Genomic DNA, 18,871 nt, shown 5'->3' on the forward strand with positions numbered 1-18,871 from the left:
GTTTGAAACCAAAGAAGGCTTTCTTTTTCTGACATTGTCTTTCAAAAGTTATAGAATTTTCTCTCAGAAAGACCTACAGTATGTTTTTTCAGTATGAACAGTGATGCTTTTTAATGTGAAACATAGGCAGATCTCGGTTCTGAGTCTCTGCCCAATGATCAGTGGGTGCCAGCGGACATCCAGCGTCCGGCACCTACAGATTGGCTCGTGCTGCGAATGATCATAACAGAAACGGGGACTGCCAGCAGCTCACTTGTGCCCTGTAGGCGGAAGTACAGAATCATGTATATATGTAATCCTGCAAAGAAGAGCCACTCTGTAGCATTAAATCTGCTATGGGGCGGTCAGTAAGTGGTTACGTTCTGGGAAAATCAACAACAATTTCTGTCATTTTGTAAATGTGTTTTTTGGATCTTTTCAGGATTCTGAGGGAGAATGGGTTGTGGCTGCCCCACCCAGCGACAAGAAGGCATGGAAAATCCAGAAAGAGCCTCAGGAAAGTAAAGTTGGCCCAGCACTGGAGGTACAATTTTATTTATTTGCCATAGAATTTGTATTTTAGTATTTTTGTGATTTGTTAGCTGTCACTTTTCCTGCTGATATAGCACAGACCATGGTTCAGACCAAGACATGCTCCTCTAGGGCTCTGCGCCGTAGAGAATTATAAGCACACTTATGAGTTCTTTTTAAAAAGTCAGGGTTTCTCAGCCAGGGTTCCATGGAAGTCTAGGTCTCCGACCAGAGGTTGCTAGGGGTTCCTTGAGCAATGACCGATTTTTGCCTGTCAGATAAGTTCCCACTGACGCCATTGATCCTTTTAGCTATCTGTAAGAGGGACATTCTTCCCAATGACCACAAGTGTAAGGAGCAGTCTTCCCACTGACCATCACACTAATGTAGATATAGTCATTTTTAGCAGAGGTTCCTTGAAGCGGGAGTAAACCCGATGAAGTTTTTTTTTTTTTTTTGACCAGCAAAGGAAAAGGCATAATGAGCTAGTATGCACCACATACTAGCTCATTATGAAATACCTTAGAACGAGGCCCCGACATCTGGCCCGATCCACACCGAGGAAGCTGACATGTTCCCTCTGCTTGTCTTCTGTGTATTGCGGCTCTGGCGCTGTGAGTGGCCGGAGCCGCGATATCGTCACTCCCGCGCATGCGCGCGGGAGATTTCTTTCCAGCAGGGTCCGGCATCTGCCACACTTTCAGCCGAGAATCCCCTGTGCGCGTGTGCCGCTGCAGTCAGTGGTGCATTGCGAGGGCAATATCTTTTTTTTTTTTTACCTACAGGTAAGCCTTATTATAGGCTTACCTGTAGGTTAAAAGTTTTAAAATGACTATACAACTGCTTTAAGCCCGGAAAGTTATTTCAAGTGTTTCTCTGTGTTGAAAAGGTTAAGTGCAGCCAAAAACACATTGGAGCATTTGAGGCTGTGAGATGCTGCCAGTGGCATGTTTTTTGCTGGGTCCGGCTCTACACTACCTGCCTAATCTGCTTGTCCGTGTTGCTTGTACTGTGGTTGGTTACCCTTCTATCTGGGAGCTGCACTTTCTTTGCTCACATTGAAATGCGGATACTATTTCATAAATATGGTTACATTTAATTAATCCAGGCAGGCAGGCAGGCAGGCCTTGGCTACTTTGTTTCTTTCCACATGTCTGTAAGCCCTCGTTCACGTTAGCATGACTTGTCATGCGATTTGACCTCAAGTTGCAATACCCTGTTGTCAGTAATGGCACTGTTCAAGTTGATGCGTCGCCGACTTTACGGTGCTACATCGATTTGAAAAAGCAGTTCCTGCACTACTTTTGGCAATTTAGGGTGCTACTTGCATAAACATTTTTGCATGAAGCCGCACAGATGGCTTCCAAGTTATACTGAAATGCGACTTTCAAATCATGCAAATTCAGATGAAGTTCTACGATTTCAAAGCCCGTGTTCAATATGAAGGAGGGCTGAAGGCTACTTTGCTGTTCATAATGCACAAAAACAGGATCTTGCGTAACATGGGATTTGTTTTTCCTTCTGCAGGCCCAAAAATGTACAAAAACTTATGTTCATAGGCCCAGTTCACACTATGCGGGGCGGGTGCAAGAATCGCAGCTGTTCCCGCACCCACAACCACCCGCAGACAAAACACGCCACTCTGTAGAGATGAGTGGGGATGCAGCGCGTTTGGAGGGACCACAGGGAAATCGCATGGTGCGGCCACTGCGTTTACAGAATGGTGCATGAACCTTTTTTCTGTGGCAAACACAGGCACAGCAAATTAATGGACTGCTGTCCCCGCACAAACGAGGCCTGAAAGCCCGCGCAGGTGTGAACCAAGGATGTGATGTTTCCAAAAAATAAAAAGAGAACAGAGAAACTGATTTTCATGATATGTATACTACTAAAGTATGTTGATCCTTTTCAAATTGAGTCCAGGCGCAAAACACCAGGTCCAAAAAACATGGTTTGATGGGTCTGGTGTGGACAAACGAGTGGCCTTCACAAAACCCTGACCTTTAAGGCCTCATGCACACTGGACGTTTTTGGACGTTTTTACAGCAGTTGTTTTTGGCAGTAGACATTTTTTTTTCTACAGTCATTAAACTCTCCATCATGTTATCCTATGTGTCCATGCACACATGGGCTGATATCAGCAGTTTTGGGCAGTGCCGCTTTTGAGCAGTAAAAAACAAAACAAAACTAGTGTGTTCTGAGAGATGTTTTTCAGCTGTAAAAACGCGCTAACGCTCAAAAATGTCGCTCACCACCGTTTTTTAAAAGTTTTTGATCCATTGAAAAAAAAAAATAGTTTTCCTTCAAAAAACGCTAACGCTAAGAAACGCTAAGAAACGCTATTGCAAAAACATTGAAGTAAGTTGAAAAACTCACTGCAAAGCTACTGACATTTTTAGAACGTTATTTTAACATCCAGTGTGCATGAGGCCTAAAGCAGGGCTCGACAAAACCCGGGCGCCAGGTCGCATTGGCGACTAGAAATAGCAACCTCGCGCCTGGGGCAGCACAGCTGGGGGTATCCTGTCTCTGTGGACCCCCCCAGCGTGATCGCGTCGAGCCGTTCCGGCGACGGCCGAAAATTTAGGCCGCGGCTTTGAGGCCTTCTGCGGTCCTATGATTCCTTATGGAATCTGGCGCCCTCTTGTGGTCGCCGTTGGTATGACAAACCAGCAATGTTAATGAAGCTTCCTCTGCCTGTTTTATATTACCTGCCTCTTCTTCCCTTTATTTAGAACCCCCTAAACATTATATATATTTTTTATTCTAACACCCTAGAGAATAAAATGGTGGTTGTTGCAATACTGTCTGTCACACCGTATTTGTGCAGCGGACTTACAAGCGCACTTTTGTTGGGAAAAATAATTTAGTTAATAAAAAAATAAGACAACAGTAAAGTTAGCCCAATTATTTTTTATATTGTGAAAGATAATGTTACGCCGAGTAAATTGATACCCAACATGTCACGCTTCAAAATTGCACCCGCTCATGGAATGGCGACAAACTTTTACCCTTTAAAATCTCCATAGGCGACGTTTAAAAAAATTCTACAGGTTGCATGTTTTGAGTTACAGAGGAGGTCTGGGGCTAGAATTATTGCTCTCACTCTACCGATCACGGCGCTACCTCCTAGGTGTGGTTCGAACACCGATTTTATATGCGGGCAGGACAGGACGCGTTTAAAAATTATTATTTTTTCTGCTTATTTTAACTTTTTTTTTTTTCCACTGTTCTTTTAAAAAAATGTTGTGTCACTTTTATTCTTATTACAAGGAATGTAAAAATCCCTTGTAATAGAAAAAGCATGACAGGTCCTCTTAAATATGAGATCTGGGGTCAGAGAGACCTCGGATCTCATATTTACACTAAAATGCAATTGAAAAAAAAATTGTCATTTGAAAAAAATAAATAAAATGTCCCTCTAAGAGCTATGGGCAATGACTTGGAGACGGCGACGGCGCTGCTATCTTCCCCCTCACTCGTCTCCATGTCAGGCCAGGGACAGGTCCGGATCGCCTTCACGGACCTGGCTCCTAACTTTTTAAGCTGGCTCCTAGATTCCAAGCAAATTTGTCAACCCCTGGCCTAAAGTATAACTAAAGGCAAAACTATTTTTTTTGTTTTAGTTTTGGATAGAGTGAAGATGGATTAGAACCCCTGTTCACCCTCTCTGTTTGTCTCGTTTATCATTATTGAAAGTAAAAGAAAATCCCAAATTTTGGATTGTCCCCAGAAAAGTAATAGAGGGGAAATCTTCCAATGGGGACACTACTTCTAGTGACCTGAGGTCCCCAAGAGTTCCCCTAATTTGCAGGGATTTCCTCACTCCTGCTTGAGTATGGGACAGGAAGTGAAGGAAAATCTCCACAATGGGGCAAAGATGGCCAAAATTAACCTTACAGGGGTTATAACCCTCCCTTACTCTATCCAAAATTTAAAAAAGAAGGTTTTGCCTAGAGTTCTACTTTAACTCTACAGCACACCTTTATTATGGATTGGTTACGAGGCAGGTATTCTCAACCAACAAAAGTACCTGACCTTTCTAATTGTGAAATACAGCAAGCATCCTACTGTGGATGTTACATAGTTACATAGTTAGGTTGAATAAAGACACCAGTCCATCCAGTTCAACCTGAGTGAATGTCTACAATTGTCCCTGTCCATGTACATTTCACACTAATATCAGTCTCTACCCTCAAGGAGCCAACAATCCCCATTCTTATACTAGGGCCAATTTTGGACAGAAGCCAATTAACCTACTTGCATGTCTTTGGATTGTGGGAGGAAACCGGAGTACCTGGAGGAAACCCACGCAGGCACAGGGAGAACATGCAAACTCCAGGCAGGTAGTGATGGATGGTAGGTAGTGGTTGAGATTCGAACAAGCGACCCTTTTTACTGCTAGGTGAGAGTGCTAACCACTACACCACTGTGTACACCACTTACATTAGAGAATAGGGGATTGCAGACAAATGTTTGTATAGCCATTTTCCAACTGTATAGCTCCGTTATATGGCGGCAAAGTGGCTCTCTTCTACCTAGTATGTGATTCGGCACTTCCAGGTAGGGGGGTTCCCGCACAGCACAAGCCCATCTGTGGGTGCAGGCCAATGGATGACCGCTGGAACCCCCTGATTGGCAAGGAAAAAGACAGAAACAGAGCTCTGCCTATTTAAACAAAGCAGAGCTCTATCCTGTCAGTGGAAATGTTCTGGATTTTGTTTCCCTGCAAATTGGGGAATAAAAAAACAAGAAACCAGCACATTCTTTAGTCTGGGTTCACACTATAGCGATGCGTGAACCAGTGCGATTCCAAAATGCATTAAGATAAACAAAAAAACCTTCTGCCTTTATAATGACTTTAATACATAATCTCAATGCTATGAAGAGTGCTAAATGCCAGGAAACTTTGATGCCCTCGGGATGCCATGAAACCCTAGGAATATTCTTGGGGTCCAAACCCAGTTGTGTTGCATTGATGCATATGCTGCTGTTTCACTTCTGCTCCTGCACTATTTTTTTTCACAACAGTGTTGTATAGAGTTGCCAATCAAACTAAATAACAACACTTTGCACCTTGCTTGATATGTTTCAATCGTTCGCTGTGCATTGCCACAAAGCAAGTGACGTGAACAAGTCCTTAGTGTTCAGATTTATAATTGGTAATTTTTGTATGTGGAATACAGAAACATGAGCAGGCATACTCAATAAGACAGCACAAAGTGCTACAGCAGATTAGCATTCAGTAAGCTTCAGTTCCCTGCCAAATGATCGTTAAAGGACAAATGTAAATTGGTTGCTTCGTTACTGCATTGTTTTATAGAATGAAATCTAATATATTGTAGATGTCCCTGTGTTTTCGCTGAAATCTTCATATGGTGATATGTGACTCTCAGATTGTAATGAGGATGTCGGTGTCCTGTCCAAGCTGTCCCCTCATAGGAGTTGATATTCATTCGGCCATCTGAGCACACTACCACAGCGTCCAATGGAACTGGAGTGTGCAGATGTTCACTATGTTCAGTAACTGCTTCACAAATAATCATGATCCACAAATGTCATTATTAACCACATTAACCTGTCTATGGAGAAATATGGGGTCGGGTGGGGGCCAGCTTCCCCTCACTCAGCTCCATACCACACACAGAAAAGGACCGGATCGCCTCTGCTGATGCCGACGGCTCCGGTAAGCGACAGAGGTCACCGGAGAGCGGCCCTCTCCTGCCACCAATAAAAGTGACCTTGCGGGGAATCCACCGCTGAGACCACTTTTATCTGAAACCAGACACCACTCACTGAAGAAGAGAGGATACTGGCGTTATGGCAACTAGGTGCTGCCATAACGATATCCCTCTTCAAAGTGCCGACGTATATATCGGCGTGAGCCAGTCCAGAAGTGGTTAACCTCCCTGGCGGTGCGATTATTTCGGATTTTAGGCGCTGAAAGCGGTACAATTATTTGCATGAAAATTTGGCTTTTTTTATTGTAGTCCTGTAATTCTTAGGAATAACTCACTTAAATCTGTCCAAACCAGAGTCTAGCAGACATTCCGGGTATGATAACGTTTGAAAAATGAAATCATTCATTATAATATAATAAATAACTATAAATAATTGTACCAAATAATAATATAACAATAATAAAAATGATTCAATAATGTAATCAAATCAAAAACACTGAAATTTGCTCAGTTGCAGAATTGTCACTGTCATTACTTTTCAGTATTTGATGACGGATCTCCCCACAAATAGCTATCGCTCAATTCTGCGAGTGATTCCAATTTATTATCGCTATTTTCTAGCTGGTCTAAAACCATTTCTGATGTAAAAATGACAGTTTTGGTTGCTATGGACAATCTCCAGTTTCCAGGCATAAAGAACAGTTTTTATTATATAAAACTGCATGCAGGACACTGGACAGACCACTAGGGACAAAGGGGATGTGAAATATTTACATACAGCAATGTAATCTGTAAAGCCACGTACACACGGGCGGACTGTATGGCCAACTTAGTCCGTCAGACAATCCGACGGACAGTCCGTCCTACTTTCGAATGAACGGACTTGACCACACACGATGAACAAACAGTCCGTCGAAAGCTTGCGCGATGACGTGTACAGCACGTACGACGGGACTAGAAATAGGACGTCCAATACACAGCAATGCAACCTTCCGCCGTGTAAATCCTTTCTGAGCATGCGCCATACTTAGTCCATCGAACTAGCCTACTCACGAGCGGATTGTCCGCTGAAACCAAAGTCTGACGGACAATATTACGGAAATTCCGAAATACTTAGTCCGCCAGACTGCACGCTGAAAAAGTCAGCTGAAGCCCACACACGAGCGGACTGTCCGCTGAAATGTGTTTCGACGGACTAAGTTGTCCAGACAGTCCGCCCGTGTGTACACGGCTTAAGATTACATTATACTGTATGTATACTGTCTGTTTCACTTTTTGAATTTGGCGCCGATCTCCATCCCCGTGCGTCGCAACGCTCGCAAAGGCACGGAGATCGGCTCCGTGACAGATCGTGCGAGACATGGCTCGCTCGTACAGCGCGGAGACAATGCTGGATCCGAGGGAGAAGCGATGCGGTCCCGAGTCTGGCTCGGGGTTACCGCTCTTGGTATAAAAATTCCACCCCGAGCCAGACTCGGGAATACCGTCAGGGGGGTTAAACTCTCACCTTGTAAAACAACCCTTTCAGTTTAAAATTTAAATGAAAAGCAAAACATTTGCATATAGATATAAAAACATTAACACCCTTTTCCTTTTTAATAAGTGATCACACACATTCTGTCCTCAGCTGCACAATGAGCTCAGAGGGCTGGGGGAGGAGAAACAGCAGCACAATGATCCTCCCAGTGAATGGCTGTGCAAGTCTATCATTGCGGGAGAGCAGACTGAGTTACCAGCACAACTAGAGATTGACCACCCTGTGTTCTCCTCCTTAGTGTAGGCAGTTTTTACATAGGAAAGCAGAGGGACTAGCAGGGACACCAGGGATTTCACACAAAGGAAGCAATACAAAGAGAAGAGAATACTTTTTCAAACAAATACATGGTACAGCAGGCACATATCAGGAATACGAAATGTTGGATTTACATTTACATATTTTTACCTTTTGCTTAGTATGCAAAATGTATTTGCTTTATTTTTTGATGGAGTGACGCAGAGTTGAGCCCTCACTGGGACTTAATTGCTGTCCATAACTATTGTGCAGATTTTATTCAGCAACTGGTAGAAATGTTAGGCTTCATGCACACAGGCGTTTTTTTTACCAAAGCTCTTAAACTCAACGCTGCTGCGTTTAGGTGAGGTTAAACCTCCCTCGACTGACCGCTGGCTGCGAAAAAAAACGCAAAGCAAGGCAAAAATGCATTTAGCAGTTTCCCTTGGTCAGGGTAGGCTTAGGGTACTTTCACACTGGGGGCGCTTTTCAGGCGTTTTAGCGCTAAAAATAGCACCTGTAAAGCATCTGAAAAGCGCCTCTCATGCCTTCCCAGTTTGAAAGCTCGATGCTTTCACACTGGGGCAGTGCGCTTGGGGGATGGGAAAAAAAGTCCTGCAAGCAGCATCTTTGGGGTGATTTGGGAGCGGTGGATACACCGCTCCCAAAATGCCCTGCCCATTGAAATGAACAGGCAGCATTTGTGAATCACCTGCAAATCGATAGCAGCCGAAAAGCGCAGCTAAAACGACAGTAAATCATGGCTAAAACTAGCGGTGCTTTACCGCCAACGCATCCCCCCCCAGTGTGAAAGTACCCCTTGTGTACATGTAGCCCTGCAGCTGGAATAGATACTACTGTGCATACAGTATAAACCTATGGAGGAGCCAGTGAATTGGAAAATACTGCATACATAAAAGCATGTGTTATATTTAGGCCACTAATCCTTTAGTTGGCTTTCCATAGGAACTGCATTTTAGACGCATGGCATCCATAGATCCGGGATATCAAAGCAGAAGGGGAATAAATCTACCTAGCCCTTCAACAAAGCCCTTCTCAACTGAACCCAGCCCAAAAATAAAAATATTGGGGTAGATTTAGAACTCCATTCAGGTTGAGGTGACAGGTTCTCTTGTAAGAAAACACAATCTCACCCACTGATAACTGCTTGTTTCCTATATGTGCATATTCTGAAATGCTGCCCATGTGTCGCAGACTCTCCTGTGTGGTGTAGGCAGGGCCGGTGCTACCACTAGGTAAACTAGGCAACCGCCTAGGGCGCACTGCTGCCTAGGGGCGCCTGGCCACTGGTTTCCCTCCGCGTCTGCATGCTCTGCAGGCTGCAGCATGTAACTAACTCAGTCTCAAGCAGCTTCTCCGTCCGACCAGTAGTGTAATTAGAGGTGCAGTGCAGCACTGGAGCCAGTGATAGAGAAAGCAGAGCCGATGCTTCCTGTATAGCGCCACCTCCCGTCATATGGGCAGGGCAAAGGGGTGGGGTCGGGGGTGGAGCCAATGAGGGCGGCAAAATTAGGTTTTGCCTAGGGTGTCAAAAATTCTTGCACCAGCCCTGGGTGTAGGTATAGCTTTTCCTCCATAAAATAAGAGATGCTCTGTGTATTCTGTAATGCTAAATGAAGCTGTGCTTCCATTTCAGAGGGATGAGTGGATGAACTTCGACTTTACATCTATGCGAGCGACATCAACAGCTGCATTAAGAGCAGAGAGACAGAAGGAGAAAACACTGGAGCGTGAAAAAGTTGAGGCCGTAGAAAAGGTAACAGCCAAAAAAAACCCCCAGCAGGCTGGACCTGAGCGTTCAGTGAATTGCATTAAATAGTCATGCTGGCTTACTTTGTGTCACTTCTGAATGTATGAAATTGTACACTTTTTTTTTTTTTTAATAGTACGTGTTATTTGAAGCTGAACTCCAGGCAGATATAAAAGACCCAAATTCAGCTCTGTATTCATGAATACATCATTAAAGAACACTACTGTGCAAAAGTTTTAGTCAGGGGTGAGAAAATATAAAAACATATATAAATCTACGCGAAAGCGAAAAAAAGAAAGTAAACAATAACAGCAGCTGTGCACAATGTCTAGTCACTGAACAAATAAAATATAGAAAACCAATAGTGCAGCGCTAATCAGTAAGTTCAAATTTTTATTTGAATCAATTGAAGTCCTTATAAACACAATCCATATAGGTACTTCAGAGCACTCAAGATGAGAAGTCCCACATGGTGTAAAAGTGTAAAAAGCTAACCAACATAGCGTGATACCGTTTAGGCTGATTTATTTAAAAAGGAGAAGTGACATGAAAGCTTAAAAACAAGCGTGATCAACAAGCTGATTATAAATCCATGAAGCAAAATGTCGGACATTGACCGCGCATGCGGGTGGCGTGTGCGCGTAGCTCTGACCAGCGCGTTTCTTCAAATGAAACATCATCAGAGGCACCAATGGGTCGATGACGGCCATTTTGCTTCCTGGATTAACGATCAGCCGTACTTGTTTTTAAGCTTTCATGTGAGTGCTACTTCTCCTTTTTAAAAAGAATCAGCCTAAACGGTATTAAGTTATATTGCTTACCTTTTTATTTTCATGCCTGGTGATTTGAGTTCATCCCAGAGGGATAATCCCGTACGGAGGCTGCATCCATCCATCTATTTCTTTGGTGCCACTTACTCAGGCTTCTTGCGTTGTAAACAAAGCCTATCAGACTGCTCTTATTAGGGGGTCACACATCCTACAGTAAGAGTGGTGTGGAATCACTGGCTGGTGACACCTCTGCTATTTTTTCACCACTTTCACGACATGTGGGACTTCTCATCTTGAGTGCTCTGAAGTACGGTACCTATATGGATTGTGTTTATATGGACTTCAATTGGTTCAAATGATAATTTTCATTTACAAATTAGTGCTACACTATGGGAGAAAAAAATGCTGTAAACTAAGAATGCTTTGAGAAATAGAAGAGTTAATAGTTTTTATATTTATAAATTAACATAATGAATACAAAAATGTAAATGAACAGAAGAGAAATCCAAATCAAATAAATTTTTGGTGTGACCACCATTTGCCTTCAAATCAGCATCAATTCTTCTAGGTATAGAAAAGCCAAGCAGCTAGGTGGGACTTTATATGAAGCGCAAGGTGTGTAGAGCCAAGCACGACCATCCCCGATAATTTAGACAATGTCTAAATTCTTCTAGTTACACTGAACAGTTTACAACAAAATCCATGGTAAACCTCATGAAGCTCATAAGGAAGGTGTAAGTAGAAATTAATTCAATTTCAGTGGCTAGAAAACTGGCTAAAAAAACACTTTCAAAGAGTAATAATGAATAATTCATACTCTGAATGGTCTAAGGTTATTAGTGATGTACCCCAAGGTTCAGTCTTGGGACCCTTACTTTTTAATTCTATTTATAAATGACCTAGAGCTTGAGATTAAAAATACCATTTCAGTGTTTGCAGATGACACCAAACTATGGAGGGGGATAATGTCCTTACAGGATCTCTGCAATTTACAAGCCGACCCCAAGGCACTGTTTAATTGGGTAACTATTTGGCAAATGAGGTTTAATGTTGTTAAATGTAAAGTTATGCACTTGGGGGGGGGGGGGGGGGCTAAGAATATGCATGCATCTTACATACTAGGAGGAGTACAACTTGGGGAATCCATAGTGGAGAAGGATCTGGGAGTTTTGGTAGATCATAGACCTAATGGCATGCAATGCCAAGCTGCGGTTTCCACAGCGAGCAAAGTCCTTTCTTGTATTAAGAAAAGCATGGACTTCCGAGAGAGAGATTATTTTGCCCCTATACAAATCATTAGTAAGACCTCATCTGGAAAATGCAGTTCAGTTTGGGGCTCCAGTTCACAAAAAGGATATCGGGGAACTGGAGAAAGTGCAGAGAAGGGCAATCAAACTGATAAGAGTCATGGAGGAGCTCTGCAATGAGGAAAGATTAGAGGAACTAAATTTATTCTCTCTTGGGAAGATGAGCTTAAGGGGGCCTATGATCAACATGCATAAATAAATCAGTGGTCCACTTGGTATATAGTTCTTCGCTTTAAATCCTACAATGTCTCAAGGCACTTTATGTACTGCATGTAGCTTTAGCTGTATACAGTGCTGGGTTCCGTCTGTGAGACAGACTTCCTGTCTCACACCTAGAACAAAGTGGTGTTCAGCCATTCATAGGCAGCTTTATATTCAGTTAATGAAGAGTGTGACATCATCAACCCGCTCCTCCAACTCAGCCAATCAGAGGACCAAGCTGGTCCAGACGAACAATTTAATGTGACAGGAACATGGAAATGAGCTTTAAGGTCATTACAGACTAAAAGGGGGCGCTCTTTAAATCTGGAGAAAGATTTTACCTCCACATCTGGAAAGGTTTTTTCACAGTAAGAGCTGTGAAAATGTGGAATAGACTCCCTCCAGAGGTGGTTCTGGTCAGTTTAGTGGATTTGATTTAATAAAGAGCTGTCTGCATTCCTAAATGCACAAAATATAGCTAGATACTAACATTTATGTGTATTAAAACCAGGGATTGCTAATTCAGAGAATGCCTGATTACCTCCTTGGGGACAAAGAAGGAATTTATTTTTACCCCGCTGAAGCAAATTGGATCATGTTTTATAGTTTATTTGCCTACCCCTGGATCAACTGTGGGGATAGGATTGTACCTATGGAGCATTTTTTTGTATCTAATGGTTGCACTAGATGGCTTTATGTTGTTTTTCATCCAATACTTTTTTTTGTTTTTTTTTAGCCTTTGGAATCCAATAATTTAGTGTGGTCTCTGTATTTACAGTGTGTTCTTTTGTAAAAATAAATGTCCATTTCACAAAAATTGTTACACTTGTAGTCTTGCCAGTTGACTAAAATGCAGACTGCAAGCGTCCAGATCTAAGGCGTCTCCGTATCCCATATGACAGTTTTCCACAGTAGAGATTGTGTAATATGAACATCAGAGAGTTAGAATAGACCTATAGGGGCCTAGCAAGAAAAAAGAGAGGGGGGGGGGGAGGGGAGAGAGGAAGGGAATGGAGAGAATGAAAGAAGAAAAAAATGGGGGGGTGGGGGGGGGGTAGGTCAGAGAAGGGTTCCATCAGCCTGAAACCTCATCCAGGCCAGAGGGTTCTCCGAGTACACCCTCACTTTGCGATGGTTCATAAGACTAGTCCCGCATACTCCTCAGAGTAAACAAACTCGTGCCAATAAAACATTTTTTTTTTACATTTCTGGCGGAGGCCCTTCTCTTTGGCAACCAAATCTTCCATCACATTAATATCTGCAACCTTTTTCAGCCAGAGGGCAATCAACAAAGGCTGCGCCTGCTTCCAGAACATGCATCCCTTCGCGGCTGTGATCAGGAGGGGCAAAATGGACTGCCTATATGCTTTACTTGGTATATCGTGGTGGTGCAAGAGGGAAAAAGCTGGATCTCTTGGTATGGCTCAGTGAATTCTTGGACAATACGGTGTACTTCAGTCCAGTAAGACTGCAGGAGCCAAAAGGACCAGAAGATGTGGAGAAGAGAGCCAATATCCTCCCCACATTTCCAGCATAAGTCCGAGCATTGGGGAAACATTCTGTAGCGCTGGTATTTTTAATACCAATGCTAGCGTTTTTGTAAATTTAAGTTTGTTTGAAGCTGCAGTTTGGGTCAGACTAATTGTGCTAAAGTTCTGGCTTCTGTACCAGTTTGGCTGGGTTGTACTAGTTTCAACATGACCGTGGGTGTCGCTGTCACCACCGGTATGGGTTGGAAATGCAACAAGCTAAATGTATTGGGTACCCCTTTTACACAGAAACAGCCCGATGGGAGTGGTCAACCCGCTGTGCATTCTGGGTAAGGGTACTTAAGGTACCGACGCCATATTATAGGGAGAGTGGTTCATTTTTTCCGACCTTGTGGTCCTCCTGACCTGAGATGTGTGCTGCCTCATTCTTTGCTGGTGTGTGGTACCACCGGGGTCAATACCTTGAAACCCATCTCTTGGTGTTTGGCACAGATGGAAGTCTTGTAAGAAAACAGAGCCTATCTACCTATTTCTCAGTCAACTCAAGCCCCAGTTCTCTTTCCCAACTGGCGATAAATGGAAGCTTGTGGTCTGCTGGCGGTGTGTTGTTTTTCAACCTAGCTATATAACTTTGTAAATTTGTATCATTGCTTCTGTTTGATGTTTTTTTCTTAATTTGCATAGATGTCCCTTCCAATCATATCAAAGTGATTCGTGAAAGAAACTAGCTGCTTGGATACATTCGTTTCTATGTTTACTTTCCTATATTGTCATCTATCACTGTCTACTGGCCTTATTATGGCCTTTATTGCCTGTGACTATACATAAAACACTCCCAAAAGCTGCACAAAGCTGTAGCCTTATTGTGGCATGTCTTTGCACATCCCCTGTGGCAACAATGCTTTAGTATTCATGCTGACACTATCTGTCTCTTACCACTGCTCTCTGAAGGTTGCGTATCACACAAGACGCCAAGCAAGCGTAGCATTCTCATTTTTACTTCTTTCCACAAGCTTAGAACAGGTTAAAGAAATCCTGTATGGAAGAAGACAGACTGCCATTGTTCAGTGCTCCCATTTGAAAATGGTTGTTTGTTGCCTCTAAGACCCCATTCACACCTGAGCGTTTTGTAGCTTGACGCCTGAAGCTACAAAACGCTGGAGGGGAAAAAATCCATTATTCTCAATAGAGATGGTTCACATCTCCACTCCAAGTCGCCTGAAGCCCTACGCATGAAGCTCAAACAAGTTCCGGACCCTTTTTTGTCGTGCGAATCGGGCTGATTTGGGCGTTTTTCTTCTTTTAACATTGGTGACCTTTTGCCATGCACAAATTCGCAGCAAATCGCGGTAAAAAAACGCCACGAATCGCGGTAAAAAACGCCGCAAAAAACGCTTGAAAACGCTACGCTCAGGTGTGAATGCAGCCTTAAAGGCTTCGGTACTTTCTGAGCCTCTAACTTGAGTATGGATATTTGGGGCTCAATTTTTCTCCGAAGTCACAAGCAGCATCTTGTTCTGGATCAGTGACTTAGAATATTAAGGAAAAAGACAGACAGGAAACTAGCATTTTCACAAAGATCAGCAATGGTAGCCTCTGTATTTCAGTACGTTTTCTTTAGAAACCAGATGTTTTCCATTGATAGAAATGTACACTATATCGCCAAAAGTATTGGGACGTCAGCGTTTACATGAACTTTAATGTCTTAGTCCGTAGGGTTCAATATTGAGTTGGCCCACCCTTTGCAGCTATAACAGCTTCAACTCTTCTGGGAAGGCTGTCCGCAAGGTTTAGGAGTGTGTCTATGGGAATGTTTGACCATTCTTCCAGAAGCACATTTGTGAGGTCAAGCACTGATGTTGGACGAGAAGGCCTGGCTCGCAGTCTCCACTCTGATTCATCCCAAAGGTGTTCTATCAGGTTGAGGTCAGGACTCTGTGCAGCCAGTCAATTTCCTCCTCCCCAAAACTGCTCATCCATGTCTTTATGGGTTTTGCTTTTTGCACTGGTCCCGATCATTTGGTGAAGGGGGGATTATGGTGTGGGGTTGTTTTTCAGGGTTGGGCTTGGCTCCTTAGTTGTAGTGAAGGGAACTCTTAAGGTGTCAGCGTACCAAGACATTTTGGACATTTTGATGCTCCCAGCTTTGTGCGAACAGTTTGGGGATGGCCCTTTCCTGTTCCAATATGACTGCACGCCAGTGCACAAACAAGGACCATATAGACATGGATGAGCGAGTTTGGGGTGGAGGAACTTGACTGACCTGCACAGAGTCCTGAGCTCAACCCGATAGAACACCTTTGCCTCTTGGGATCAACAACATGTCTGCTACGTGTGTCCATACACTCATTCTAAAGCCCCATACACACTATCAGTTTTTCTGCTGAGTTTTTCCTTCAGATTTACCAAAACCATATAATATGAGGTCAAACCTTAGGAGTTTCAATGTGTATGCAATTGGGCAGGCCCTTCTACTACATGGTTTTGGTAAACCTGAAGGAAAAACTCAGCAGAAAAACTGATAGTGTGTATGGGGCTTAAGATTTCTTTCTGTTGTTATGCCAGGGCTGTTTCATGGGGACCTTTGTGAAGGCTGTTCTGAGCCCAGGTGGGGTTCATCGCCTTTTGATGGACAGAGAGCAGCAAATTTACTTTTGCTATGAAATTTTGATTTTAAAATATCTGCATGAAAGTCCTTTACAATTTTATGTTGAATGCATTTGTACCATCTCCTATAATGCCTCTCAGGAAGGGATATTTTTCCTGAAACATGTCAGGCCAAAAGGAGAAAATCTACATTCATTGGAATTTGTAATAATTTACTGAATGCACCTTTTGTCTTTTCACAAATGTACAATATACAAACTGTTGCTATGTTTGTTATTACACATGTTTATTAAACAAAATAACTTTTCTAAATAAATTATATATTTATACATGATCTTTTTTCTGTTCGCTCATAAAGTCCCAGTGTACCGGGGAGGACTTGTGTCCCTCTTGTAGGGTCTTTATTCTAACAAATGTTTGGGATGTTGGCAACATTTTAGTGAGAATAATAAACAATTCTCCTTGTGGTTAATCATTCATATTAACTGACAGAACACCTTTGGAATGAATTTGAGCGTAGACTGCGAGCCAGGTTTCCTCGTCCAACATTGAAGCCTGTCCTCACAAATGCGTTTCTGGATAAATGGTCAAACCCTCCCATAGACACACTCCTAAACCTTGCGGACAGCCTTCTCAGAAGACTTGAAGCTGTTATAGCTGCAAAGGGTTGGCCAACCCAATATTGAACCCTATGGACTAAGCCCCTGTACACACGGTCGGAGATTTCCACAACCAAATCCGTCGGATTTTGCCCGTCGGATTTTGTCTGTCGGATCTTGTCCGAAACTGTTGCATACACACGGTCGGAACAAAGTTGGCGAAAAATCGATTTTTCAGAACGTGATGACGTAATTTCGTTACGATGGGACTACATTCAGGCTTGTAGCCAATAGCTTTGATGTAGGAATTTGATCTGAGCATGCGTGGCACTTTGTCCAATCGGAATTCTCTACACATGATCGGAGTATGTCCGACTGGCCCAGTTGGTCTGGAAATATTTCCAACATGTTGGAAAATTGGGTCCGACGGATATTCCGACGGAATCAGTCCGATGCATACCACACACAGTCGGATTATCCGACGACAAGGTCCGATAGGACACATTCGGACGGATTCTCTGACCGTGTGTACAAGGGCTAAGACTGGGATGCCCTTAACCACTTAAGGACTGCCCCATGCAGATATACTGTGGCAGAGCGGCCCTCCTGTATGGTTACGTGACTTTAGTGCAGTGGGTCTGGGGAGCACGCCCCCAGACCCACTGCTTAGCAGAAACACAGGATCTCCAACTGCCTTGTTTACTTAGCACACCAGTCTGCATTGTTTACATAGTAGCAGCATTCCCCCTAAAGTTAGAAAGCACCCCCTAGGAGCACACATAACCCTATGACCGCCCCGGATGTTAACCCCTTCCATGCCAGTGTTATTAGTACAGTTACAGTGCATATTATTTAGCACTGATCACTGTGTTAGTGTCACTGGTCCCAAAAAATTGTGTAGTGTTAGGTGTCTGATTTGTCCGCCGCAATGTTGCAGTCTTGCTAAAAATCACTGATTGCCACCGTTACTAGTAAAAAAACGAAATAAATAAGTAAAAATGCCTTAAAAATATCCCATAGTTTGTAGACGCTATAACTTTTGCACAAACCAATCAGTATATGCTTATTGGGATTTTTATCAAAAAATATGAAGTAGAATATATATTGGCCTAAACTGATGAAATAATTAAAAAAATTATTATTTTTTTTTTACTTGGATAGGTTTCATAGCATAAAGTATTTTTTTTTTTTTCAAAATTGTCATTCTATTCTTTTGTTTATAGTGAAAAAAATGTAAAAACGCAGAGGTGATCAAATACCACCAAAAGAAATTTGTGTATAGCGTCGCATGACCGCACAATTGTCAGTTAAAGCAAGCAGTGCCGTATCGCTATAAATGACCTGTTTATGAAGGGGGGTAAAAACTTCCGGGGCTGAAGTAGTTAAAGTTCATGTGCATGTAAAGGCAGGCGTCCCAATACTTTTGGTAATATAGTGTATGTTAACTGTACTTGGCCATGAAATACAGACAGAATTGTGCCCATGCCCTTCTTTTAACCAGTTCTTTACCAGCTGCCCTGTTGCAGGACCTAGGAATCCGTTCCCTTTAGGACACGTGACAGGTTGACGTGTCCACATATCCCCCGTGGCTCAGGTATATGTGTGTTTATTGGAACTGTGTGCCTTGCTTGGAATATCCTGATTACTTCCTCCGCTGTCTCCTTCCTTCTCCCCCCATTGCTCATGTCATTTTGTGTAACTGTTATTCATCACATTAGCTGCTGCAACATTACCATTTGTCCTTTGCCCCAGGCTTGTATTGCTTTATATTCTGCTCACAATGTGATGCTACTTCTAGATGGGAACAGGGCTTTTATGCTTTCCACAATGATTATTGCCACATTTTTTATATTTATCGCAAATGAGATCTGATCCACCACCTTGCTGATGGAATGAATGCAAGTTTTCCAAATGACAGAGAGAACAGAGGAAAGCATTATGGTACATGCATATGGAGCGCAATTAGGCAGAAGTTTCTTGTGTACTCAGAACCTGGGATATGAGACATGACGTGATATGCAATGTAAATACATTTTATCTTTTAATGCGATTAAAATGTATCTACAGTGAGGGAAAAAAAGTATTTGATCCCCTGCTGATTTTGTACGTTTGCCCACTGACAAAGAAATGGTCAGTCTATCATTTTAATGGTAGGTTTATTTTA

The 18,871-nt window shown here is 42.8% G+C and overlaps 1 protein-coding gene across 1 annotated transcript in view; it reads left to right on the plus strand.

Moving 5' to 3' along the window:
* The window catches only part of CWF19L2 (CWF19 like cell cycle control factor 2), a 339,825-nt gene that overhangs the window by 40,597 nt on the left and 280,357 nt on the right, over positions 1-18,871 (plus strand). Inside the window, exons 4-5 of the mRNA XM_077484334.1 lie at positions 422-523; positions 9,620-9,739. Coding sequence (XP_077340460.1) covers positions 422-523; positions 9,620-9,739 — 222 coding nt within the window. The remainder of the gene's footprint in view (positions 1-421; positions 524-9,619; positions 9,740-18,871) is intronic.

Source organism: Lithobates pipiens, unplaced genomic scaffold (assembly GCF_037356315.1).
Source record: "Lithobates pipiens isolate NorthernLeopardFrog02 unplaced genomic scaffold, aLitPip1_a1.2 Scaffold_16, whole genome shotgun sequence".
NCBI lineage: Eukaryota > Metazoa > Chordata > Amphibia > Anura > Ranidae > Lithobates > Lithobates pipiens.